The sequence below is a fragment of the Epinephelus moara genome, chromosome 22 (assembly GCF_006386435.1).
Source record: "Epinephelus moara isolate mb chromosome 22, YSFRI_EMoa_1.0, whole genome shotgun sequence".
Lineage (NCBI taxonomy): Eukaryota > Metazoa > Chordata > Actinopteri > Perciformes > Serranidae > Epinephelus > Epinephelus moara.
This window is the reverse complement of record NC_065527.1, coordinates 29,753,318-29,779,948: the sequence shown is the minus strand read 5'-3', so window position 1 is coordinate 29,779,948 and position 26,631 is coordinate 29,753,318. Positions and strand designations below refer to the sequence as shown.

Below are 26,631 nucleotides of genomic sequence, written 5' to 3'. Positions count from 1 at the left end.
TGCTGTATCACAGCATGGTCACTCAGTGATAAGTGGCCCCTAGTCGACGAAAGGAGGTACTTTTCACAGAGAGGTTAGGACATTTTGTGACAAGTTTGTGACTTCTCCAGCTGCGTTGATGTTGACAAAAGAGAATGTGTTTTAACAAGAGTTTGGGACAGCAACAAAAGTGGGTGATTTTTAACAATAGTTTGGAACATTTCCAGTTGTGTTTGTAGCAACAAAAGTGGGTATTTTTTCAAGAGAGGTCATGACCAGAAAACGGGTGTATTTCCAGGTGGCAGTCGGGCCCCTCCACCCCATGGGCCCCAGTGCAACCGCACTGCCTGTCCTGTCTATATTTACGCCCTTGTGCTGGGGACTGAAATGAAAACATTCATCCACACATGCAAACACCTTACTGAAACATGACCTTTGACCTGCTGCTACTAGTAATTCCACCTGATAAACAACACATTCCAGTCGTGTTGATAGCAATTGAAGCAGGTATTTCAAGCCAAAGATAATGTTTCATCAAAGACCTTGACAAAGTTCATGAGGGACTAAAACATTAGTATGACCAATAAATTGTGATGCTGAGCCAGAGGACCCACAGACCCAAGGACTGCAAGAGCAAAGATGAATGCATATGATTTCCTGACATTGATGGTGTGTGTGTGTGTTCTCTGTTTATCTCTGGGGTGTTTTGAAGAAAAAGAATAAACAGGAGGTTAATCTGACCCACAGGAAGAGAGCACAAGCAGACACAGATTATGCTGTGGGTTGTACTCCTGTCTCTGTGAGGACCAAATAAAGTTTTCGACCTTGAAAGAATATTTTTAGAAGGTGAGGACTTTTTTGAGGATTTTCTCTGGTCTTCACTTTTTCACTCTTTTTGAGACTCATATAATTTGGTTTTAGGGTTTTATTTGGGGTTCTGTAAGAACATTTTACAAATGTCACAACAAATATTTTTCAACAATTGAAAACAATAGATTTAGATTCTTTGTCTAGTTTTAATCATTGTCTATAATCAATGTCTTTAAGAGGAAGACCTAAAAGCTGAAACTGAGATGAAATGACTTGTTGAGACGGATAGTTTTCACAGTGTGTGTGTCTGTGTGTGTGATCTACGGCTGAGGGCTTTTTCCTGTCTTTCCTCACCTGCCACGCCCTAGTCTCCTTGACTCTGTAGAGAAAACACACACACAAGCGCACACACACAAGGTATGCATTCACATAGTCGACCAACAGTCCGAAAGAAAACACTCACCTTTCTCTGTGATTGGACAGTTTGAAGATACTCAGACTCTGATTGGTTGTGTTCAAGTATAAACGGAAGCCTCAGTGTCACAGTGAAATATAAATTAAAAAAACACAATAAATGAGGCAAAATTAGGAAAATATTTCCACAACTTTTATCTTAAACAGGACAAGAATTTCACCTTGGGGACATTTATTTTATCTTTTAAGATTTTTACAGGAATTTCACAGAGGCGAGACAGTTTCTGTAAACATTAACAAAATGACAGAACAAAAACAAAACTTTTTTAACAAATGAATCATGATAAGAAATAAAAACCCCACATATATTTCCAAAAACGTCACAAATTGTTTACAGTGTATCTATCTCTATTATTTACAGTGAGGGCAGTTTCTCTTTAAGGCTACTTGTGTCATTTTCAACATATAAATGTGACTTGTTAAGGACAACAAAATGTATCTATGTATGTTGTTATTAATACATTCTGTGCTCTGTGTTATCCCAAACTGGACACATAAATATATTGAAAATGACACCTTGTTTTTAAAACTTTTTAATAGTCAATTTGAGCATCTTCGACTGCACAAACTGAAAAATCACCTAAAAAGGGAATGCGATTTTGAATGTGTGTTCTGCAGACCAGCTATGATCTTCAGCTCCAGTTACTAAGGTTTTTTTTTCTAAACAAAATAAATACTTATCTCACCGGAGATCAGTGCATGTTGAAGTCTGAGATCACACACAACCACTAACCACACAAACGGAACAAAAATAATCATCCATCAGCTCAAAGCGCAGGAGAAATCATCTGAGGTTTGATGACAAAATACTCAAGAAATGGAGTGTGATCTTGTGAAAAAGCTTCAAATAACACAAAAAGTGGTTTCTTTTCTTTAACATTTCAGATGAAAGCCAGATGTGTCATTAACCTGCGAATACTATAATTTAGTTTAAAACAACTTCGATCCAATTGTGGTAAAGACTGTTTAAAAAAAATTCAGTAGCACCGCCCTGAAGCTCACCAAAACTTTCCCTCTAAAACTCAAAGTATGTTGCCGCTGACAAACACCTTCCCGCCCTTTTTTTCCTCTTCCGTTTTCTTTCTTCTCGCCCTTCACCACCCTGACCCATCCCTGCGTGTTGAATCTTGTCTGTGCCACCTTAAACATGAACCTCCTCCTCTTTCTACTCTCATGCTTTTCCACAGAAGATGCAAACGATCACTTAAACAAACACTAAAGAGGATCCTGGACCAAACAGAGGGAGGATGAAGGTAGAGCAAGCAATCCAGAATCACAGCAAAGATTATGGAAGGAGAGTAGTTGAGAGTTTGGGTATCTATTTCTATTTTATCTTTTCATGTGTACAGACCCTAGAGCCTGACTGATATTGGATTTCTGAAGCTGAAATCAATATTTGAAAGTTAAAAAAAATATATGATTTTTTTCATAGAAACGCATAAAATAAGCATATTTTGAAGAAAAGTGACATCAATAATGGATCTATTTTGTGCTGTTAGTGTTTGCATGTTCTAAAACACTTCTTTTAAAGGAAAGGAATACTCCTTCAGGAACACCAACGGCCCAGTTAAAAATGACAATAAAAACTTTAAAAATATATATTGTACTTGTTTCTAATTGGCTTGCAGGTAGGCTGTAAAAACAAATATGGTTATTCCTAAGATACATTCTGGTTAAAAACTAAACCACCGCTCTATTTCAGTGCTCCAGGTGTCAAAGATGTTTTCAGCTTTAAGCTCAGTAGTGGCGAACGTCTATGTTGTGTTGAACGAAAACTAAAAAATGAAGGAAAGCAGCCGCAGAGAGGGACAATATTGCTAATAAAGTTTTGTACTAACCTCAGTAAAGAAAAAAAAAACTCAACTGGCGGCATGTTTGTTACAAAGTGGGCTCAACAGGTGTGTTTGAAAGCTTTCTCAAAATAGTGAGCACCAGAGAAACTGAGGTATTTTGGATCAAACTGTCCTCCAGTAACGCTGTCAACTGCAGAGGAGCATCTAAAACTTAACTCCTTCGCTGCACTTGAAGCGACCCCCATCAGCTAAACTCCACCCACCTGGCGCAGAGAGTGACATAAATCAAACCACAAAAACGTATTTTCAGATATTATTTTAAACCAGAATCCTAAATGTCTACGTGTGTGGCCAGCATGTGTGTGTGTTTCCTCCTCAGGTTTCCAGCAGGATAAAGAGTCACTCATTGTAACCGCCAGTCCATCAGCTTCAGTCCAGGAAACGTCTCCGTCACACAGAGTTCCTCTGTGTTTTTAGTTTCCTATAGGAAGCGGCGAACGAGACAAAAGGTGAAGGATGACGTTTGTTAACACCAGGTGGAGGAGAAGGAGAGAAGGAGGTGATGATCCACTGATGGTGGATGACTTTATGGTGATGGTGAAAAAAACAACTCAAAAATGTTTAAAAATTTAGATGGGAACAAACAGTGAAGAGTCCAGCTAAAAATCCAAACTGATAGCATCCATTGTTTGGGTCAAATCAAGTTTCCATTGTCCTCATCCAGGGAGAGAGAAAAGAGGGGGTGATGGGAAATCTGGTTTAGTAAGGGCTTCACTGGAAACTAGCTGGATCCAACTGGACGCTCCTCCCCGGCTGCACACATGGATCATGGGAAACAAAACGGTCAGATGCTAAAAAGACAACGAAGACAGAAGAGAATGTTTGCAGAGCTATTAATTTCATTTTAAATTCCACCTGGTCCCTCTCTTTACTTTTATTCCTCTGTTATATTTACATTTCTCTGTGAAGGAAAATCTACATCTGCCTCTCACACACACACACACACACACACACACCCATCTCCTCTTCTAACAAACCACACACACACACACACACACACACACACACACCACACCCATACATGAATTTCTGCATCATATCAACCCCAACATGCACTCACAGTGTAAGCTTTTGTAAACGTGTTGTTCAGCCATGCCTGTCTTTGTTAAACCTGTTTTTGCTTCACCAACTTCAAGAAAGGAGAGAGGTTAACTTTCATTAATGACTCATACTTCAGCTAATTTAAAAACAGGTTACAAGAGCTCATAAAAATCCCATAATAGACTTTAAGCATGTTTTAATTCAAGTGGTTTTGAGAGAAAACTAGACTCTGCACCCCCTCTTTGGCTCTGTTTTCAGGCTTTAGAAAATCTAGCCCATGATGGGAGACTTTGACCAATCACAGGTCATTTCAGAGAGAGGGCGTTCCCATTGGTTGTTCTACAGAAACAGAAGTGTGTGCACATCCCTTCAGAGGGTGAAAATGTGATTCACTGGTGGAGAATCCTGCAAAGAAAGTTGCTATTCCAGCTTTGGCAACAACTGCCTACACTGCAGTGCAATCCACAACAGGAAGATACTCTAAAAGGGTCTGACAATAAATGAAATAAGGCAAAGGCTGCAGCTCCATGTTCACGTTTATGTAACAAGCGTTAGCTGGAGCCTTGAATACGAGTGTGTCCTCTGCCTCACCCCGCCTCTACAGACCACGTTGCCAGGAGGAGAGCAGGCAGCAGCTCTGGAGACAGTGGCTACAGCAACCCAAATTCAGCCAGTGCAAACCCCACCTCTGAGGACTGAACAGCCCTGATTCCTTGCTGGATCAGCAAACTTTCTGTTGCTGCCTTTCCACAGGTTAGACCCAGCGCTATTGCTGGCCACCAGCCTGCTGTGACACCTGGCGCTTGGGGTTTTGCACTGGCTGAAACTGAGTTGCCACAGCTGCTGACCAGGGTTTGAAATTAGCACCAGGCACCAGTCAATGCTGGTAAATATGCAAGTGACTGCTAGATTTGCTTCACACACCAGCCAATAAAACAATGGTGGTCTACTGAGTGGCTGTAGGTTTTAGATATTCCACCAGCCACAGTGACAGGTAGACAAAAAGTTAATTTTCACCACTGCCAAACCAAAGGCCAGTTTCCGGAGACCCCCTGACATAGTCTATAGTAGCGGGTAATGAGGTGGAGGGTCAGTGGGGTGGCTAGCTAGCTAATTCTTGTGTCATTTGTGGTCTGATAAACAGAAAGAGAGAACGGGGCCAAGAGAGGCTGAGTGGATGTGCTGCTTAATCTAAATATTTCAGTTTGAGTTCAGCTGATTTCGATGTTGGATATTAGGTTCACTAAGTCTCCTGTAATTAAAGTACAGTTTATGTTTTCATTTGTATATTTTTGTGGCTAGCTTTCACCTTTTAATGTTTTCTGTACAATAATGCAGCGTAAAGACCATAATTAGTAAAACACTGAAAATGATGATATTCATATGATTTTAATTTCAATCTCATTCCTCATTAGTGTTGAGTTTCAGTTGCTGAAAGGACATCTGACAAAAACTATTTGGGGGTCTTGTGACCACTGATCCCAAACTTTACTGACACATTTTTGCGAATTTGTCATTTCTTTTCTGGAAGCTGCATTACAGTATTACTGGATGTCTGGGAAACCTGATTTAATGTGTAAATAAATACCAACCAGTCACAAACTGCCGAACTAGCACTCAATTAAAATCATAATTAGAATAATTATTATAATTATCTTACTGTCTTATTTGCTGTCACTTAACAGTTTGAGTGAATAATGCCTTAAGCACTGGGTGTTACTCATATATGATACTCTTTAGTTAGTGACAAACCTGCATTACTTTTTATTTATATTCATACTGTATATTTTATTTAGAACATAATAACTGCTGCCCTGAACTGTAGGTCATGTGTTTCAAGGCATTTGTACTTTGCACTTTCCTTTATTCTACTTATGTGCTTATTTTTCTACTTTTACTGTATATATATGGAGTATACATATATTATTTACATATTTATTTTATTATGTTTACTGAGCACCTCAGCCACAAAAGTTTCCTTAAGGATACATAGGTTTTTTTTAAAAAAACGTATTCTGTAGTTTACATTTAGCTTCTGAATCTATAGCAGAGTGTCGGAAGATGAAAGAAAAAATCCAACAATGCTAATTTCCTTGAAAACACCTGAAAAGCTGCAGGTAGAAGCTCAAAGCAAGAAGCTGCTTCAGGGCTCCGACCCAGACAGGCTGAGTGTGACTCCACTTTAAATCAACACTCTTATCTCACACACATACATACACACACACCCGCAAGGGTTTGGGGTTTGTTTGTTCGACCAAGTGGAGACAGCCTTGGTGGCTACTGTTTCAACACAGACTGCACAAAGCGCGCGCACACACACACACACACACACACACACACACACACACACACACACAGTACATGCATACACATACGTCAGTGTTTGGGGAGGAGAGGCTCCTTCAGGGACATCAAGACGACTCAAACTGTTTCAGTTTATCACAGAAACAAGTCTGTCATCACTTTCCTGCAGTATTATATAATAAGATATACTGTGATATATATGATCTAATTAACATATTAATAAACTTTGAAAATCTCTCAAATTAGCAGTATGGATGTAACACTACGCTAATAAATACATCTGTTTATTGTACAAAAATATTTCTGTTTGTATGCAGATGGACACCAGATATGGTGCTGGATAAAAATTTGGACATTGTGTGCAAAAAGTGGCCGCCCACTCGACTAGAATACTGACTTCATTTTAAAGACAGTCTGTAACCTAACATCATTCTGTTCATATCCCAGTAACATACAGGGTGTCCACTAGGGCTGTACCCGACTCAGAATAATGTCCGTCGAATTGGATTTAGCTGTTCACTACGAATATATGACTATTTGTTAATTTACTTCCACACAGAATTTGAGTTTGATTGGGGTTCAGCAGGACGTTTAGGGTGACAGTAATTTTCATGAAATATATTAAACAAGCCATGTTAGCCCTTGAGGTAATGGGTGCTAATTATGCTAACAAATCGTAAAAGTGTCCCAGGACTTGCAATGTTTTTTTTTTTGTTGTTTTTTTTTTTTTGCTGACAATAGATATCAAACAAAAGCCAGAGACTGTATCATATTAAGTCCCTACGCAGAGGGCAGAAGCTAACATTATCTTGTAGCCTGATCAGGCAAAGCCTCCTTTCCTTCATCTTACTTAAAGAGTAACTAAAACCTAAAACCATTTTTTTCAGCTGATAATCATTGTTTCTGGTTGTATAGTAGTGTTACTGACTGATCCTGCTCAAAATCTTGACAGTTTAGTGCAAACTGTTGAAAATCTACATTTTATTTTAAAAATGTGGTATGGAGTGCCCTCTACAGCTTGAAATCTGGTTACTACACTTGAATTTACATTACATTACATTGGAGGCGAATGATTCTTTTTCGAGGCGAATGACGTCACTAACCGTCCACACTAAAGCCTGCCCTCCTCCCTTTACTCCTCCCCTTACTATAAAACCATTCTGTCCGCAGAGAGAGCCGAGCCTCGGGGGGGTGTATGTGCGGCCGGGCCGCGAGGGAGGGAGGGGTGGATGGATGCGGTGGGCTGCTGCTCTGAGCCCAGGCTCCCAGAGAGGGAGAAATAGAACCGGCCGCCTTCCCTTCTGCCCGTGTGACACAGTTAGGGGCGGTTTTCCAAGCCACCATCGGCACAATGAAAATAAGTCGAAGTGTGGAGCGGAGGAGAGGGACCTCTCTCCCCGCAGCGAGGGACAATCTTAACTCCGCCCCCTTCCTCAGCCGCTCGCCTGTCTCACCCCCCCCCCTCCTTCCCTCAGCTCCGCCTATCTTCTCTGAACTTTTTGAAATCAAGCTGTGGGCGGAGTAATGCCCAGAGAGGGGGGTTTAGTTCCCCTTTAAACTCACCTTAGGTCTGTGTCTACAGCTGCCCGTATTGGAGAGTAGCGTAAAATAGAGGAGCGCTCACTCTGCAGCTACATCTGGAGACCGAAACGTCCCCAGATGTACAATGCTCACTGACCGACAAAAAAAGAAAAAAAAGAAAAAAAGAAAAAACGTGCTTGACTTGAGTGATGTCAGTTGACTGAGGGGTCTCAGACTGACTATTCGAATCTTTGACTTTCAGGGGACAGCCCTAGTGTCTACAGCAGGCATGTCCAAAGTCTGGCCAATTATGGCCCACAGACCAATTTTAATCGGCCCTCAGCTTGACTTTCAAAATATACCATATGTGGCCCTTTACACAATAATGGTTAATCGAGCAAGATCACTTTGCATTTTTACCCTTCATCTCACAATGATAGGACTATCATACAGTTTGTAGACAGGCATCAAGTAGGAATGGTTCATTAAAAGATAAAAATGGTTGCAATTGTCTCCCTTTAAAAAAAACAAAAACAAAACAAAAAAAAAACAATTAATGCAAGAATCAGTTGGCCCCCAGGTATTTTCACGTTTTATCTGGCCCCCATTCAAAAAAGTTTGGACACCCCTGGTCTACAGGTATCTAGACTTAAACTGAATGCTTTTTGACACCTTTTCAAGGTAGTTTTTAATCAAATTTAAGACAGATTAAAAAAAAAAAAAAAAAGGAAAAAGTTTGAAGATTTGTAACATCAGAAATGTGGACTTTCATGCAGAAGAGCTTGACTCATTTTGACAAAAAAAAAAAGAAGTGAAAAGATTTCTAAATAAGAATAGAGTGTTTGTGGTGATTATGACCTCACAAATTCAAATTTAAGACTACTTAATGGCTTTAAAGGCCCCGCAGACACCCTGATGTTTACACATTTAGTTCAGTTCTTATTCAACAGTTTATGTCTGACTGTCTGTTTTTCCTTTTCTTTGGCACTGATTGGTTTTAATGTCACTGTGGGTTGACATGCTTTTATTTGCTTGTTATAAAGAGTGCAGTTATCAGAGAAACTCACCAGCAATGTGCGGGAACTTCTTCAGTACGGTGACTCGACCCTGAGAACAGAAACACAACAGAAAACAGGGATTAGTACGGCAGCAGCGATGACCTTGCTCTGGTGCACATCTCACATATATCTGTGATATCAGCAGAATGACACTGTTTATGGTTTCACATGGTACGAACACTGAGAAGAAACAAGATTAAATATAAATAAATATGACTAGTTACGTGCAAACTGAGAAACTCATATCAACAAAATTAAATATTATGACATGTTTTTAAGGATAGATGGAGCTTTAATTTCTTGGCTTGTGTTATTACCACTACCAACAACCACCACCTGGTTTGTTAAAAACAAAAAGAAAAAAAAACCCAACAACCTTGAATTTTGAAGATAAATATCTTTTATTTTAGGAATTAGCTCTCTGTGCTCAACTGATTCACTGATCGTCTATCTGACAGCATTATCGTTTCCTTGACACGCTTTCAGGATGATGTAATCTCATCACACACACACACACACACACACACACACACACACACACACTGATACAGAGCTGTAGTGTTCAAACCACCTCATACACACAAACACACAGGAAGAAGGTGAAAGGTCTTTTTAAGTAGTGACTAATGTATAAAGCTGGAGCAAAAAAGCTGACAGCCCAGTCACCAGAAGAAAATGTTGTCTCTGTACTTTTCTGCAAACAACAGATACTTTACATTTGTACGTTTCATAATTATCATATACATAGTAAATGAGCTGATGTAGTCATCAGGAGGTGGAGGGAGTAGTGGATGGTGTGACATGTTGACGAGATACCTGCCAGGCTGCAGGCCAGTGTTTGAAACCAACAAAAACAAAACTGGTTGTTTTTTAGTGACCTTTCGCCGTTTCAGGCTGCTTTTTAGGCACAAAAAGCTTTTGTTTTTTTACCATAGACCATAGTAAAAATAATGGACGTAGCTTCCATGACATCATCCATTGATTTCGAAGCGTCTAGTTCAGCATCACAACTGTTGCCATGTTTTTGTTTTTTAGAGCCAGAAGTGACCATATTTGGGCGTGAGGCTAGCACTATGGAAGAGTGAGGGAGTGGATCTGACTGAGAACCCAAGGACTCTATCAGCAGAGCAGCCACGCCCTTAATCATGTATAACTTAAAGCCTTAATAAAATGTAATCGGTTGAGTTATATAAAATGTATCCCCCTGTACAGTTGTCATGAATGTTAAAATTATCTATAGAGACCTTGTACCAGGCTGTGAACAGGTTTATTTCTGCTGTAAAGTTGTGCATTTAAACACGAGGGTCTATGGGGATTGACTCACTTCTGGAGCCAGCCTCAAGTGGCCATTAGAGGAACTGCAGTTTCGGGCAATTCAGTGTTGGCTTTTTACTAAAACATTGCTGCTTTTACAGCAGGCATTGTGCCCTCAGACTGCATGACGTGATTTTGCCAAGTAGGACATGCCCCGGATCAACATCCCACATTGTATTCGCGGACCTACACTGCAATCAACCAATCACAGCCCTCTGACATCATCAGTGTGCTGCTTCTGTGCTTCCTTCCAAATCCATTTGTGCTTCTTCAAAGCTATGTTATCTTTCCAAATTAAAGTTACAACTGAACAAAATCCTCAGAAACATTGAACAAAAACCATGTAAGCTACTGCAAGGTTAGTGAGTTTGCTTGCTAACTAGAAAGGCTATGCTAACAAGTAAGCTTACCAATAGGCTAAAATATTGTTCATTAACATTATGAGCAAGGATAATGTCATTTTGCAGTTGCAAAGACCTGTGGAAGATACATTTGGCACATTGAACAATATTCTAGCCTATTGGCAAGCTTACTTGTTAGCATAGCCTACCTACTTAGCAAGCTAACTGGCTAACTCTGCAGTAGCTTACATGGTTTTTCATTCAGTGTTGCTGAGGGTTTTGTTCAATTGTACTAACTTCAATTTGGGAAAACTAGCTTAGCTCTGTAGAAGCACAAAGGAGTTTTGAAAGAAGCACAGGAGCAGCACACTGATGATGTCAGAGGACTGTGGGATGTCGATCCAGGAGCATGTCCCACTTGGCAAAATCATGCTGTGCCCCCCCAGACTGGGTATTTTAAGCCCAAACATGGTATTTTCCTAACCATAACCAAATGTTTTTTGTGCCTAAACCTAATCACGCATTAACCGTGCCGTTGCTGAGACACAAAGAAATGTAAAGTTTCAACGTATCTGCTAAATAATAAGGTACAAATGTAACATATCACTGGTTTGCAGGAACATAAAATGCCAACATTTATTCATTTATTTTCTATATACGCTTTAAAGCTTAAGTTTTCCCTAGCATACTTACATTCCGATTTTTCTCAACAACATTTTAGCTCCTTTAAAACCCCAAAATGTTTCAGAAGAAAACGGCAGTGTGAAAATGTTTCTGCTTCGCATATTTTCAGAAAAATAAAACACATATGAACAATTTTGACTTTGTGCTTTCAACATATCACAGAATCAGCATTTTCTACCTTGTGTGTCTCATCTGGTCAGTTCTAGCTGTACAAGTGTACTTGATGTAAATCAGGCCAACAGGGAAATGTGATATTGAGAAGACTGGAAATATAAAGATGAGCTTTTATACTTATATTTGTTTTGTGGTTTTTATGTGTTAAATTTGTTTTTAACACTATCGACACGCCTGTTTTTAATTATCCCATTGTGTTTTTTTTTTGGTTTGTTTGTTTAATCTCTATTATTAATTCATGTATAGGGCTCAGGTATAACTAATAATAACTGCTGATTGTTGTTTTGTCTTTTCATGACTTTAATGTCTTTGTTTTGTGTCTTATTATCCATTTCTGTTTGTATGTATGATGCAAGCCCCTTGAAAACAAGATGATTCGTCTTTAGGGGTTTATCCTAATGAATAAACTTGTACAACAACAGCAAGAACATACTTTATCTGAATAGATTTAGACACATGTGAAACAGATTAAATTACATATATAAATCTAGATCAAGCTCTCCGACATTTAGAACATCTAAATCAGTTTTAAATGATTAGTGAATATGAATAAACTTTCCTCGTAAAATTCTTTTGGTCTCTTACAGATTCAGGTCACATTAGTGCACTTTAGTCTGACACTGCTACTTTGAGCACATTTTTACGGTGCAGTCTAATCTCAGTCAACTTTATATTCTGACTGATTAAACTTGCAAAATATTTGCCTGCTCAGCCACCTTTACATTTACTCATTATGAAACCTTCCTCAGAGAGGCATTGAGTGAGTCAGGCAGCGACTACAAAGCAAACAGCAGCCAGCGTCTTTAAAAATACCTTTTTGTCGAGTCACTGAATCTTATCACAGAAACTCTGATAAATTTTTTGGGCCACTGATAAGAGCAGAAGCAAGACAAGAGGTCATAGAATAAATAAGAAAATCACTAGTAATTCAATGACAGGACATTCTAAGAGGTCAAAGGTTAGAAACAGAGAGGTGAGAAATAAAAGCTGAGAAGAAGACAGAGAAGAGGTGATGACTGGAGTCTTTGATGACGACAGAGAAAGTGTCTGCGGTAGAATAGACTTGGACCCTTCAGCTATTTATCGACTTTACAATGTGTCTTAAAAAATTAAAGAGTTTACATAGGGGCAGACAAGAAACATTTAAGCGTCAGATCGAGGTGGAGCCATGTTTGTTCGTCTGGAGCTGCAGCTGTTAGAAGAAGACAACACTGACTATGTTTACAGGCACAGAATATTCCTTTTTTGCCTTTATTCCAACAAAGACAATATTACTACAAAGCTGTTGGCTAATAAAAATGAATATTCTACTAATATTCCCATTTACATGCACTGTGCATACTCTGATTAACGTGCCCTAACATGACCTTTCTGCTTGTGCCATTCAGCTGCTTGGCACCAAAATAGGATTTTCAACCAATGGTGGACTTGTTGGACTGTGGGAACACAGCCTCCCTCTTTCATTCCTTCAACCACCTTCTTGAAAAGGTTGGTGTTGGGATATCTGCACATATCCAAACTAGGGATGTTCCTAGCTACTAATTTTCCTGTCAACTAAATGAAAATTTTAATTAAGACTAGTCGACCAGTCTAAAAAAGGGAAAACAATCCACTAGCAGCAGCCATCGTTCCGTGCAGGTTAACATCCAAATGCACATGTTGAATGTGGTTGTGCATTGCTCAAGTCGAGTGATTATATGACAGTTTATTTGTTTACATATTCTAGATCGAAGTACTGCCATACCGTGCTGGTTTTGTGAGAGGACATCGCTCTTATTTCCCACCGTGCTGTTTTAAACTCCAGTTTACTCGTGCATTACCACAAGGAAGGGGACTACTGTCTGACAGTTCCATAGCACCTATTAGTGGCGGGCGGCTGCATGACAGTTAAGCAGCCTTATACATAAATACAACATTAACTGGTTTAACCGACTAATATTTCTGGTGCCTAGCGAGGGGGCAGACATTTAATGGTTTAGACAGCTAATCGTGCGCATCCGTAATCCAAACACCTGCTGATATCCAGGTCTTTCATAATGTTTAAGGGTGCTTTCATACCTGCCCTGTTTGGTTCGGTTCAATCGAACTCAAGTGCGTTTGCCCCCTCAGTGCGGTTCGTTTGGGCAGGTGGAAACACAGCAATTGCACTCGGGTGCGCACCAAAACAACCAGGTGTATTGTGTGTTTATTGCTTGACATTAACTTTTTACTGCAAAACTAGGAATGAGTCATTTGTTCTTTCAAAAGTGGTCTTGCTTGAATTCCTCTTCTCTTTAGAGGATATAAAAATAACTTTTTAAGCCGTGTTTTCTGCTTGATTATGCAGAAAAACAAACCAGAGGTCGAAATTAAATCAGATTAAACGAGCAAAGATAAAGGAGAAACTGAAGAGCTGAGCAGCGACACAATTGTGAGCTGAAGAAGACGAGTGCAGACATGACAGTGACATTCCTGCCATTCTCTGTAACACAGGCCTCGCCCTCGTTAGGGAGAGGAAAACGGCTCATTCTTGGATACATGACTGAGGCCAAGTTCTTTAGAAAAGATGCTTCAAAGGTCAAAGGTGTGTTACATTAAAAACAAAAACAAAACAAAAAACAAACTGAGCAGGTGAATCCAGGTGTTTTAATGACCTCACCTGCTGCTGAACACTTAAAGCTGTGTTTTATGAGTCGCGTAACACTAAATCCACTTTTTGAGTTTGTTTATTACAAGATTAACCCATTAAAATCTAAAAAATATTTTCATTTCTGACTCTAAAATTGATCAAAGACAAGCTGCAGCGAAGGTTTGTCATATTTAATAAGTTGCTCTGTCTGCATTACTGTGGGTAAAAGCCTTCTGGTGGCATGTTTGTCATCTGCTGCTGCATCTCTGGAGCTAATAATGCTGGGTGGAGATGTGAAGACTTACAAAAAAAAAAAAAAAAAAAAAGCAACTCCTCAATATCCAACTTGTAATTATGACTGATGGGTGTGACGTGAATGGGTTTTCCCAGCTGGCAGCTGAAAACATCAAGTAAATCACAGGGTGAAGTCTGGCATGCTTTTATGTCATTTTCCTCTTCAAGATCACATTCAAAGTTTGTGTTTAATACATAAATGTAGACACTCTGGCTCATGTGAGCCACAAAGAGACAAGAATCCAACCGGAGTGTCTGTTGGAGCTGCAGACTGATTCCCCTCCAGCTACAAACAAGCAGATATCCCTAACAGTCAAACTGGTGAAGCAGAAGTCTGCTGGGTCACAGGGTCGACTGGTTTCTTTGCTGATGTTACAGTTTTTCTACAAGAAAATTTGAGGTATTGTGCGAAGATTAACCAGCCCTGCAGCCAGAAAAAAATGCTGGCATTGTATGTTTCTACAAACCATGGATATGTTACATAAATCAGTTTCATATGTATCATATAATTTGTTGTAAAGTGATGTAGTTCTGATTACATGTATATGAGCTGACTTTATCCGTTGGGAGGTGGAGGGCTGCACAGCTCCAGACCACTTTTTAACACTCATGAGCCCCTTTTACACTGCCAGATTTTCCGTGAATGTTGGGCCTTTTTTTGCCGGCAAGCTGCGAGCGTTTAGACACACAGAGCGGGATTGGCGAGTTGATCCGAGGTGCCCAATTTTCTGCCTCGTAGGGTAGTCATATTGGCGGAACCCTTTTAGTTTAAACAGACCAAGGCGGCCTTCCGCAATGGGAGGGACTGTTGAAGACTTGTGGGATGAGCTGTAGATTGATGTACATGCAAGCCACTGGCGGTGGATAAACAGGAAACAGCTGATAGCAGGAATTAGCGAGCAGCTAGTAGGAAGAAGGAAATGCAAATCTGTCAGACACTGTAAAGATAAGCAATTGGGGAGACAAAGAATTGTGCGCCCTCCTTGTCCTCGCAAACGAAGAGGCCATTAACCATCAGATGACGGGAACGGTGAAGAACGGGCCAACTTACGAGAGAATCGCCGAAGGACTGACTAGCCGCGGCTTCCCTCCCACGTCACTGTTTACGTCACACGCTGAGCTACACGTTTTGTTACTTGCTCACGCCCCCCATTGCCCCGAAAAAGGCACATTCTGTATAAACAAAAGTAGGCAGGCGTCATTTTGCTGCACTCCCCGATTTTGTTTTTATAGTGCCAATGCTGAAAAAAGGCTGATTGGGCTTTCCTGCAAATTTGCACAACTCCTATCTAAAAAGGGCTACAGAGAGACCTTTAAAAAAGCCTTTCTCTCCAGTCTTCTGCAGACAGAGGGGAGTAAAGTCTAGCAACACAGGCTTGTTCAGGGGGTAGAAAGGGGGTCATCGGGGGTTGGCTGCGGTCGGCGAGACATCACTGCTACCCGCTTGAGGGTCACCTGTCCGGCTTTTGGACCTACTCCTGAGAGGGTCCATCTCTTAGCGTGGCACGATGCATCTGAACTGATAATGGAAACAAAAATCAGCGCAGCATGACTTTACTCTGCACAGCCAAGAGTGCCAATGGAAAAAGGTTATAGTAGTAGGAATCTCTAGGCACCTCATGATTTGATTACAATTTCGAGGGCTATGATTCGATGATAAAAATGATTATAGATGCATCTCGATACATTAACATTTTTGGTTTCTATATTATTATTATTTTCACTGTGTGACTACTTGCTACTTTAAAATAACAGCAGACTGTGTTTGTAGTGATCCATAATTACATAAACAGATTAATGTAGCCTACCTGTGTATACTGTGGCTCTTGTCCAGGTCCTTTTTTCATTCAACTTCATAGAAGCCAAAATGCTTCCATAACCCAGCTTTTCAATCAATCAATTTTATTTATAAAGCTCAATATCACAAATCACAATTTGCCTCACAGGGCTTTACAGCATACAACATCCCTCTGTCCTTCAGACCCTTGCAGCAGATAAGGAAAAACTCCCCAAAAAAACAGGCAGTGCCAGTTGGATTGTATCCAGGCTATTTATGCTGGCGCTCTGTGACATTGGCCACTCTCTTTATACCAGTAACATATCGCAACAATGTCCTTAAACCACTCTGTCAAATTAGACTATCAAACACACCCATGCTAACGCTAAGTGCTAATGCCACTGAACTTTGTCAATCTTCTTCGTCTTCTTCTGCGGCAGTTGGTTGGTTGGCTGCCAGTAAACACGCGTCCCAGAATGTCAACCAACGCACCCAGGGTAACCTTTCACGTCGTATCTGGACGTATGTGACAAGGTAGGAGCGAGAATGTATTGGCGATTGGTGGGTGGTGCATTTTACTTACTGTTGAATAATAAACTGTCCACTGCCTTTTAATTTTAAAACGTTAACTGCATCAGTAAAGAGCAGCCTCTCCACTGCACATGAGCTCCGGGAAAAGGAAACATAGCAATTACTTGGTAAAAAACAACCAGTTTTGTTATTTGTTGGTCTTAAACAGTGGTCTGCAGCTTGACAGGCCTCTTGCCAAGAAGTCACGCCATCCACCATCTTCTCCCCCTTGACATATACTTTGTCACTTTAGAAACACTGATATCATATGCATGAAATGCGTAAATGAAGCATAGCCATGGTTTGCAGAAGCACACAATCCCAACATTTTCTTCTGGTGTCTGGGCTGCATTCAAAGTTCATTCCTGACCACTGGAAGTAGCAATTGAGAAAACACGCACATGGACAAAAAGTCCTCAAAGTCCTAAAATGTAAACTACTTCTGCTTCTGCATGAAGATCATGTGATATGATCAAAAATCTCCAGAACAGCTACTAAATGGTCCCACTGGTGAGACTGTTTAAACAACCAGAGATCATTTTGTGACATAAACATATATAAATCTGGACTCTGAAAAAGCACCGGCTCAAATAAAAATGACTAATCTCTTACTGTGCAGGTTCCTTTATAGTGAAAACACCTGTCACCACAGGGAATTACATAATAATCCAAAATCAAGTTCATTATAACACCATTAAAAAGAAGCTGCTATACATAGTTCCTGCCACCTTAACACACACACACACACACACACACACACGCCTATCACTGAGAAGGAGGCGGAGTCATCCTGGCTGTGACTGACAGCAGAGTGTAAAGGAATGCAGTCAGACTGTGTTTTTTAAAATACCGAAACTCACACAGACAGACCTAATCCGGGGTGACAAGGCCACGTTCAATGAGAGGGTGTGTGTGTGTGTGTGTGTGTGCGGGGTCTCAAGCAATTTAACCTAATTTTGAAGCTGAACTGCAGACATTAAGATGCTAATGTAGATACATCCTTAAATGAATCCATATTCATCATCAGATGCATCAGCTCTTGTAAATACACACGATGGAGCTGCTCTTCAAGCGTCCTCCCACATCTCACTGTAAATACAAGCCTCTATGTTTATACCTGTCCTGACTGTTTACTGATTTTATCAGTTTAATCCTCTCTCCTGTCATGAATTGCACAAGGTTTTCTCAAACATGGATCAACATGTTCAGGGCAGGATGTTTCAGTGTGTTGTAAAACATGATACTTTGTCTGCACCTGCAGCCATTGCTGAATCGTCTCATTCCTTTTCTTTTTCATTTAAAGTTCATACGGGCTCCTGTTTATCAGAGGACAGGATCTTTATTTAGATTTCCGTATCCCTCTCCCATGCCCCCATATAACAGGTGTGTGTGTGTGTGTGTGTGTGTACTATTGTATCCTGAAGAGAACCGGTTTTAGTTCTAGACCTTCAGGACAAGAACATTGTTGTGCAGTGAGGTCATTTTTCTCTGAAAGCCGTGTTTTTGAATGAAAACCTGTTGCTAGAAGCCCGCACATAGTTTAGATTTAGCCCCTTAAGTGGCAGCATGTTTGCTGATTTAAAGGAAAACCTGGACCCTATTTTCCCATGTTTTTTTTTTTTTTTTTTTAAAAACTGGTCCAGTACAAGTGCGAGCACTGCAGTAACAGCCGCAACACAGGCTGCGATGTAACCACCACTATTATTATGCACTGTCAATTCAAGTCCACCACAAGTGCTTGTATTTGCCACTGACAGATTATTTTAAGTGTCTGATAAATAAATAGAACCAAGTCTCACTCAAGGACAAGTTTTGCACTGAAGTAGCACAAGCTGAGTTCTTGTAGGAAAACATAATGTTGTATTTCTCTGTAGGGCTCTTGAAGGCTATATAACCACTGTTCCTACAGTGACAAGTTTACATGCATTAGTCAACTATAACTATAGCTGTAAGATATACAAACATAACATTTGCAATTGCAATATTTGTTGTGATTTTTTTGCATTTTATTTTCACTGAAAAAAAAAAAAAAATTATGATGATATGATTTTTGCTGGGTTGCACCTAACAAGCACATCTAGAATATGATTTGTAGGCCGGAGCATCTCTGTAGCCACACAAAGCTTTATCTACAATGGTATGTTATGACACATTTAAGGCATCTCCTGTGATTTTAATATTGCACTTGGCCATATTGCAATTTCAATAATATTTCAATTCATTGTACTGCTCTAACTATGAGTGACCACATGATCAAATGTTAGACAGACATTATAAATAATTGAGAATCTAACTGCAAGTGCATTCCCATTAATATCAGACGCAGAGTGTCGCACATTTATTCCACTGCGCCCTTCTTTATAAAAGGTATAGTAGTCAAATGGGGGGAGGACAAAGACGTCTCGCCTTTAGGCCGGCAGCGGAGGTAGAAACAGCGGCGAATGGGACGGGACCATGGTCAGGACAGGAGTGACGCTTTGATGGCATCTATGTGTGCGACCCACTGACGGGAGATTTAGTAGGCAGCAGTAGCAGTTAGCGGCTAACTCATAAGAAAAAGAAAAACACAACAGCCAAAAATGTCCTAAAACTTAAGGAAATAATGAAGTCCGGCAACTCCTTACCCTCCAAACAGAGAGCAACATGAGCCACCATATAACAGAGACTGTAAAAGATTGTAATTGCCATGTTATACTGTTGTTATTGTTTATAAAGCATTGCAGATGTGTATTTAGATGACAAACTAGGGGCCAATGTTGTGTTTAACGGCACACTCATCACACCTCTCTTGCTTCCAGGATGCCAGCATGCTGTGTAAAATCACACACTGGGACGGCATGACGCCAGCGTTGTTTGGTTCTGTGTAAAAAAGCAAAGCCGGCTTAATGAAGGGATGGAGCTGCCCCACAGTGCAATCTCTGGTTAATGCTAGTTAGCTAGCTAGCATTTGTAGAACTCAACCTGTTAGCTAGCCCAAGGTGGATGTGAGCCTTGATTTAGTTTTGTTTAACTAACGTTACATCATAACGTTTTATGATGTTCCAAAAACAAAAGGATATTCTGCTGCCTTTTCATCTTCTACTTGGCAGCTTTAGACTGAGAAAAGATCATTTAATTCACTGTGCCAGTCAAATGTTACCCCCGGTAGCTCCTGGCAGCTTTTAAGTTGGAATGTTGTCTTGAATGTTACTCAGTGCATGAGTTAACGTTGTGAATCAATCAACACACCATAAATGTCAATATGACAACTTTGGTCATTACATTTGTTTTCATTTGCTCTCTTGACATACGCTTTAGCGATGACTGTATCTTCAAGCGCTTAAAACATGTATATGAATTTTAATCAGAGCAGCAGCAGTGTTGCCACCTCTTTTCCAATGAAAGTAGCTGGCACTAGCTCCAAAAGTCGCAAAAGATTGCCAGATGATTGCTCATTTGCTTATTGGTGACTTTACTGAGCATTTATTTGGAAGCATTTTACAACTCTGCTGTACTAGGTTCAATATAAAAATCCTCAACAAAACATTTCAATGCAAAGAGAGCTTTCTTATGCTCCTAATCCAGAGAGCGAGAGCATCAATGTAAACTCACGATGACTGAACTCTCACAGTGCCCACACTCCAGGAGTGCCTGCGCAGGAGAGGAGGAGCGACTCGGAGCTGTTGCCAGAGGAGCCGTGGACAGCAATTACTCAGAGTTAATGAATTATACATTTATTTCTCACTTTTTTTCCTGATGGTTTGAATAAGTCCCTAAATTTGTCGCTTGTTACTTTTTAGAAATTAAGTCATTACGAGGGTCTGAAAAGTCCCTTAATCTAGCGAGGACAATGAGGGGCGGAGCGTTGTTCTAATGTGCTCCGGCGCAACACTTATGGGTGCAAACTTGTACTTAAATTGCAGCCTGCTTCACAGCTGCCAGCTGCAGCGCTCTCACTCAATACTGGACCAATTTCAAAAATTATTATTTGTTGTACAAGCCCCTTTTTCACAGTACCTGTTCAAGGCAGAAATATCGCACTCTTATGCCGCCTCGCCATGCAGTATATAAGGTACAGTTGCGCAATAAGGGAACAGAGTGATTTCACCCTGAAGCCGCCACAAGAGGTAGTAACAGTGCCGAAATAGTGTCTGTATAAACATGACGGCCGGCAGGACGGGACCATGGGCAGGACCAGCGACATGATGCTCTATGATCTGTCTGCTGAAGTCATCCTGCTATCAACACGCCTGATGGCTTTTCTTTTTGCTTGTCTGCTGTCCGGATGTTTGACAGACTGTGTGTGTGTTTACAACACCTTAATGTCTGGAGACGGCTGAAGGTAATACTTAAAGTCATGGTCTCCTTGTCTTTCCATCTCTTTGACTGACTTCTTTGATTTTGTCTTCTGCTCTCATATTCCTTCACGTCCAGCTGCACAAAGCTTGGTTGATCACAAAAATCAACTAGACAAGGCATCCTGTTATATTTTGGTGGACTCACCGCTGTCTGGTAAACCAAAGCAAAAACCCTTCATGTTCCTCTCTGCAGGTATCAGTCTGGGAGTCACCTACACCTCCACCAACAACACCAACATGGAGCCCCACTGCAGAACAAAAGCCTCCTCTCATCAGTGTTGACACCTGCTAACACTGACAATAACAGCGATGAAGATAGAATGACAGAGGGATAGATGAGTCAATTATCAGGCGGCCCCGGGGCTCTGAGAGGTGCTCTGCAGCCGAACACCACCTCCACCTGACACCTGATGACCTCTGTAGCATAATGTGATCATTGGGTCATGCTTGACTGACAGCAGAGTTTGTTAAAGAGGAAGTCTGACGGGGGGAAGGGTGGGTTTGGTTTAAGAGAAGACTTAAAAGCTCAAGCTCACAACTGCACACAAACAGGATTTCCTTTACTTTCCCGAATAGTGTTGTATCGGGGTGATCTGCGATTGGGCAGCCACATCGCATGTTAGAAAACAAACAGCTCAGTACTCACAAGGTTCTTTGTTTTGATAGCGAGTGTGTATATTCCACTGGCTATCTAGTGACCGCCACTCTGCACTGCACTCTTACTGCGGTTAGCGCTGTTATCGGGATGTTGTCATTGCAGAAGTGTAGCGCCCACCCTCTGGTATCCCCAGAGGATAACAACATTATCTCTGTCAGCACTGTTGCTGTTGTTAGCACTGTTCACACTGTAACTGCTGGCTCAGCCACCTCAGTGTTGAGAATCTTGTGCAGATTATATACGATAGGCTCTGAGTCATACGCATACCCTTTTCCCACAAAACTATGTATAGAGGGTTTTTTTTAAAAATGGAAAAACCCTAAAAATAGGCAATGGGCTCCTGTCCCATTGCCAGTGGACAAGAGCCTTGTACCAGGCTCTGCAGCTGATGACCTTTATATTATATTTCAATCACTGAAGTGCCGAAAAAACAGGTCAGTAAACAGTAGAAAGCAGCATGGAGGCCAAAGAATATCTCTCACTTATTCAGTCTTCATTCTTTACAACTCAAATGGCGATTGAGTGCTGCTTGGATAAAGAGACAGACGGAATTTGTGGCAGTGCATCATTCCATTGCCCTACAAAAGGGATGAAAAATTTGTGCATCCACCCGGGTGTCATATTTCCATACTGATGATCAGAGCCAATTTGAGCTAGAGTACATACCTGTGCCTACTACAGAGTAGTTTGTCCAAGGAATTACTGATTGCAACCTTTTCCATTAAATACAAAAGCCAGATGGGTGTTTTTTTGTCCAGTGTAAAAGGGGGTATAGATACTCTCTAAATGTTGCATACAGCACCTTTTAGTCACATAGACACACAGACAGAACAATGGCAACAAGAGATGGCGTGGTATTTACTTTCAACTGTGAACCATCAGCTTCTCTTGATATCATTCCCTAAACCTCATCTGGCCGGAAAAAGAAGTTGTTGCCATAGTAGTGGCCATAAAGTAGTGACAGTACCATGACGGAGAAAAAGGAGGAGAGGAAGAAGACAATTACGATAGAGAAGGACAAGGTAAACGTCTTTGGATTTAAATTTCCCATGACTTGAGTCGACAAAAGGTTTGAACAACTGTGTGTGTCAAAGCTGCAAACTTTTGGTTTCATTTTGCCAAAGTCAGGAATGTGCTGGCATGTCTCTGCATCTATTACTGACTCATCTGTTTGTTCACTGTCTCGGAATGGCAGCTTCCTGCCGTGCTCCACATTATGTTGAAATTTGACAGGATGTGGTGGAGGATTGCATCACTGCCACTGTTTGGGAATAAGGTGGCGTTCAGGTGTAAAAAGATGTAATCTGCTGCAGCTCGTCGTCACGCTTTGTTGCTTCATGTGGCTGCAATGGCTGTCTTTAGTCTTCTGGGCAATACAAGTTGAGTTTAATTTCTTCATTAGCATAATATTTACACATCTGAAGTAAGTTTTTCCAATGCCAAAGGCCAGATCAAAATGTCATGTCTCAAATCAAGTGTTTAGGGATTTGAAGTCTTTTGTCATTTGTGACTTCAGTCCAACTGCAGTTTGAATACAATGTGTCATGTCTACAAGTCAACATGGCAAAAAAATCTCCACCTTTTTTTTTTTGGAAAAAGGTTCATGTTGTTGCTGTTTCCACAGTCGATAATGACCTTTAAACCTCAGCTTTTAAGCCAGCATAGATGAGGTGTAAAGGTGGTTTCAGATGCTGTTACACAATCCAAGAAGCACTTTGTCTGAAGCATACAACGGGCTCATTTACGCTCAACGTTAGATACGGAGACGGGCAGAGCCTTTTGTCCATACTCTGCATTTATTTTATCCATATTTGTGCACATTTTCCGAAAGCTTGTGGATACAGATGAAATGGAGCAGTACCACTAGAGATTGTGGAGGCAGTGTCACATAGGTCAAGTAAGATAGGACCATAGGAGACGACAAAGAAATTTAAATAATGGCGAAACGAAACGAATCGGTGTATAGTGAAAGGAATTCTCTGTCTACCCGTTGGGTTGTATACAATAACCACCGTCACCGTGTTTGTTGTTGTGTGAAACTTTTGATTTTGCACTCTGGTGCCATCTATTGACTGTATCTATGCCAATATAAAGGACACATGGAAGTATGATGGCAGTGATGTTTACAATGTTTGAAAAGGACAAATCTATTTTTGTAGCTAAAGGGAGTATAAATGAGCCTTAAGGCCTTACAGGAGGACTTTACCCAGTTTCTCACCCAGTGTTACATTGAATTCAGGAAGAAAACTTTCTGGCACGCCTCCACAGTGAACTAAGAATCCAAAACATTTCTGATGAATTGAAGTCACAGGGGAACGTGAAATGTCAAGACATCCGTTTACAAACTCTCACACAACTCATGCAGAAAAACCCAAGTCTCGGTACTTCCCAAACACGTGCATTTTCAATAAAATCTTTTGCACGAGTAGCACCTGTGGAGTTATGTGGTGTTTTGAATACTAAGGTTTTGGCAAAAATGTATGTGATTGGGAAGCAATGAGCATAGATTATACTGCACAAGTTATGTGAGAGTTTGTAAATAGGTTTCATAAAGATTTGCTGTTGTTAAACGCAGCCCCCTATGACTTCAATTCATCAAGAATAGTTGCAGTTTTTTGGATTCTTTATTTGTCATGGAGGCATGCAAGAAATACAAAGTTTTATTTACAAATTCAACTTAATACAAGGTGAGTAACTCATATGCAAATACTTATTCAGGGGAGAAGTATTCCTTTAAAGCAAATCACCACACTTGAATCAAGTAAAATGGAACTACATTGTACGAACTTATTCTCAAAAGTGAATTTATTAACAGAAATTCGTTGAAATGATCTCACCATGCTCACCTGTTTAGAGTTATTAAGAGAGAAAACCTCCAAACACCAAAAACCTGATAGATGACTAACAAGAAGGAGATTTTGGCAGTGTCGCTCTGAGCTTTTCCCATCAACTGTTTTTGAGGAAGTTGGTTTGCCACTGAGACTTACAGCTCATGCTTCCCTTTCCTTTTTCATTTGAATGATGTATGTTTTGTGGAGTCACTTCTAAAAGTTTAAAACACTTTCAGCAAAAGGTTTGCAAAAGCACTGGAGCTGCTGTTGACATATCCCTGAAGCAATGTTTAGTGTTTAGAGACGTTTTCAACTCAACAAAAAGCATTTCTAAAAGGTGAATATGTTGGGAATTATGGTGCTTATGTGACAGTTACTGTTTGTATATAGTGTTGAAGGGCATGGCGGCCTCTCAGAGTGTGTGCATGTATCCGCATGCATGTGTGTAACTGTGTGAATACATTAGTCTGACATGTTGCAAGATGCCAAAGCGTGAGAGGAATGAAGAGAATTTCCTAGAAGGTCATTAAGTAGCTGACATGAATACATACAGACAGACACACAGAAAACAACAGATACGCCTCACACACACACACACACATATACACAATTAAATAAAGGAGGTCAGATAACACACACACATATCTGTTCTGTATTGACAGACATTTTTACAATGGTGCATGAAATCATGGAGAAAACAGCAGCAAAGAAACTAATGAAAAACCTTTTTCGTGTAAAGAACTGTAGGAAAATGTCGTGCCATTTTTTAGTGACAAAAGGTATGACAAATATGAGCACACTCATAACCCTCCTTTCTTTCCTTGGTCAAAATTATGTGGACACTTATGGGTCTATTTTCCCAATTCAGGCTATCTCTGTTTTTACTGCTATTTTATAGAGTAGTGTTCTTCCAATGTTATGTCCACCAGTTTGGTGTGGGAGAACATGACTCGTCTGCACAAAGGCCTGAACTCAACACCATCTAAAACCTTTGCAATGAACTGAAACACGAACTGTGGGTTAGGTCTGATCACCACACGTCAGTGGCCAAAATCTGGTGGCAAGCTTTCTCAGAAAAGTGGAGGTTGTTATACCGGCACATTAATGCCCCTGGATTTAGAATAACAGGTTCAACTATTGCCAGAGACTGCCACTAAACCACAAAGGCCCACTTTAGATTCATTTCCTGTATCTGTGTCACATGGGTTTTACCACTGCCCCGCCCCTTTAGGAGACTCGTGACAGTCCTGAGTCTATTCATTCCAATGGGAGAAGTGAACTTGAGTACAGATTGCCTTCGTCCCATAGTCACTGAAGTAAATATTATACCCATTTTTCACAAGCGAGAAACCACGCCTTAATAAATTATGTACATGTAAAAAATAAATAAAATAAAAAAGCAGGAAGACCAGAGCACAACTTAAGTGGCTTCTATTAGTTTTCTTAGCAAAAGAAAAATACAAACATCTTCAAACTGAGATAACACATATCTGTCTATGATGTGTAAAGGCCCCAGGAAGCACCTGGCAATTTAGAAATTCCCCAAAACGGACAATTAAACAAACATGCTCGTATTGTGAAAGTCTATCAAATTTCTCCATCCTACAACCCCAGTCAGGAGGTTCACCTGCACACCAAACCAAACTGCTGTGAGAACTCCACAGCGATACCACAGCTCTCATTGTCATCGTGTTCTGATTCACCAGATCAACACCTGTCACCCAGTCACAGCTCCAGATCAAGACTTAAAAAAGCAGAGTACTTACGGTACTTTCTGTCTGCAGTACACGATTAAGGCGATGGCAGCACCAAGAGCGACGAGAATGGCGATGACAATCCCAGCAATGGCTCCGTCTGAGAGACCTTCATCCAACGCTCCTTCCTCTATAAAAACAACAAACTTTATTATATTCTGTGAAAAGGGAATACTCTAATGCAAATTCACTTTAAATTCAAAATCATGATCCAGTTGGGAGAATCATAGTGGCATGCCCTGACACCTC

At 40.5% G+C, this 26,631-nt stretch overlaps 1 protein-coding gene across 2 annotated transcripts in view; it reads right to left on the bottom strand.

The window, feature by feature from the left end:
* Window positions 1-1,418: 1,418 nt before the first annotated feature.
* The window catches only part of si:ch211-264f5.6 (carcinoembryonic antigen-related cell adhesion molecule 20), a 44,731-nt gene continuing 19,518 nt past the window's right edge, over window positions 1,419-26,631 (bottom strand). The window contains exons 8-10 of one of the 2 annotated variants that reach the window (XM_050034717.1): window positions 26,395-26,512; window positions 9,050-9,089; window positions 1,419-3,907 (exon numbers count right to left, since the gene is read on the bottom strand). In XM_050034717.1, coding sequence (XP_049890674.1) covers window positions 9,071-9,089; window positions 26,395-26,512 — 137 coding nt within the window. In that variant the 3' untranslated portion in view covers window positions 1,419-3,907; window positions 9,050-9,070. The remainder of the gene's footprint in view (window positions 3,908-9,049; window positions 9,090-26,394; window positions 26,513-26,631) is intronic. The other variant, XM_050034718.1, reaches the window with a different exon arrangement.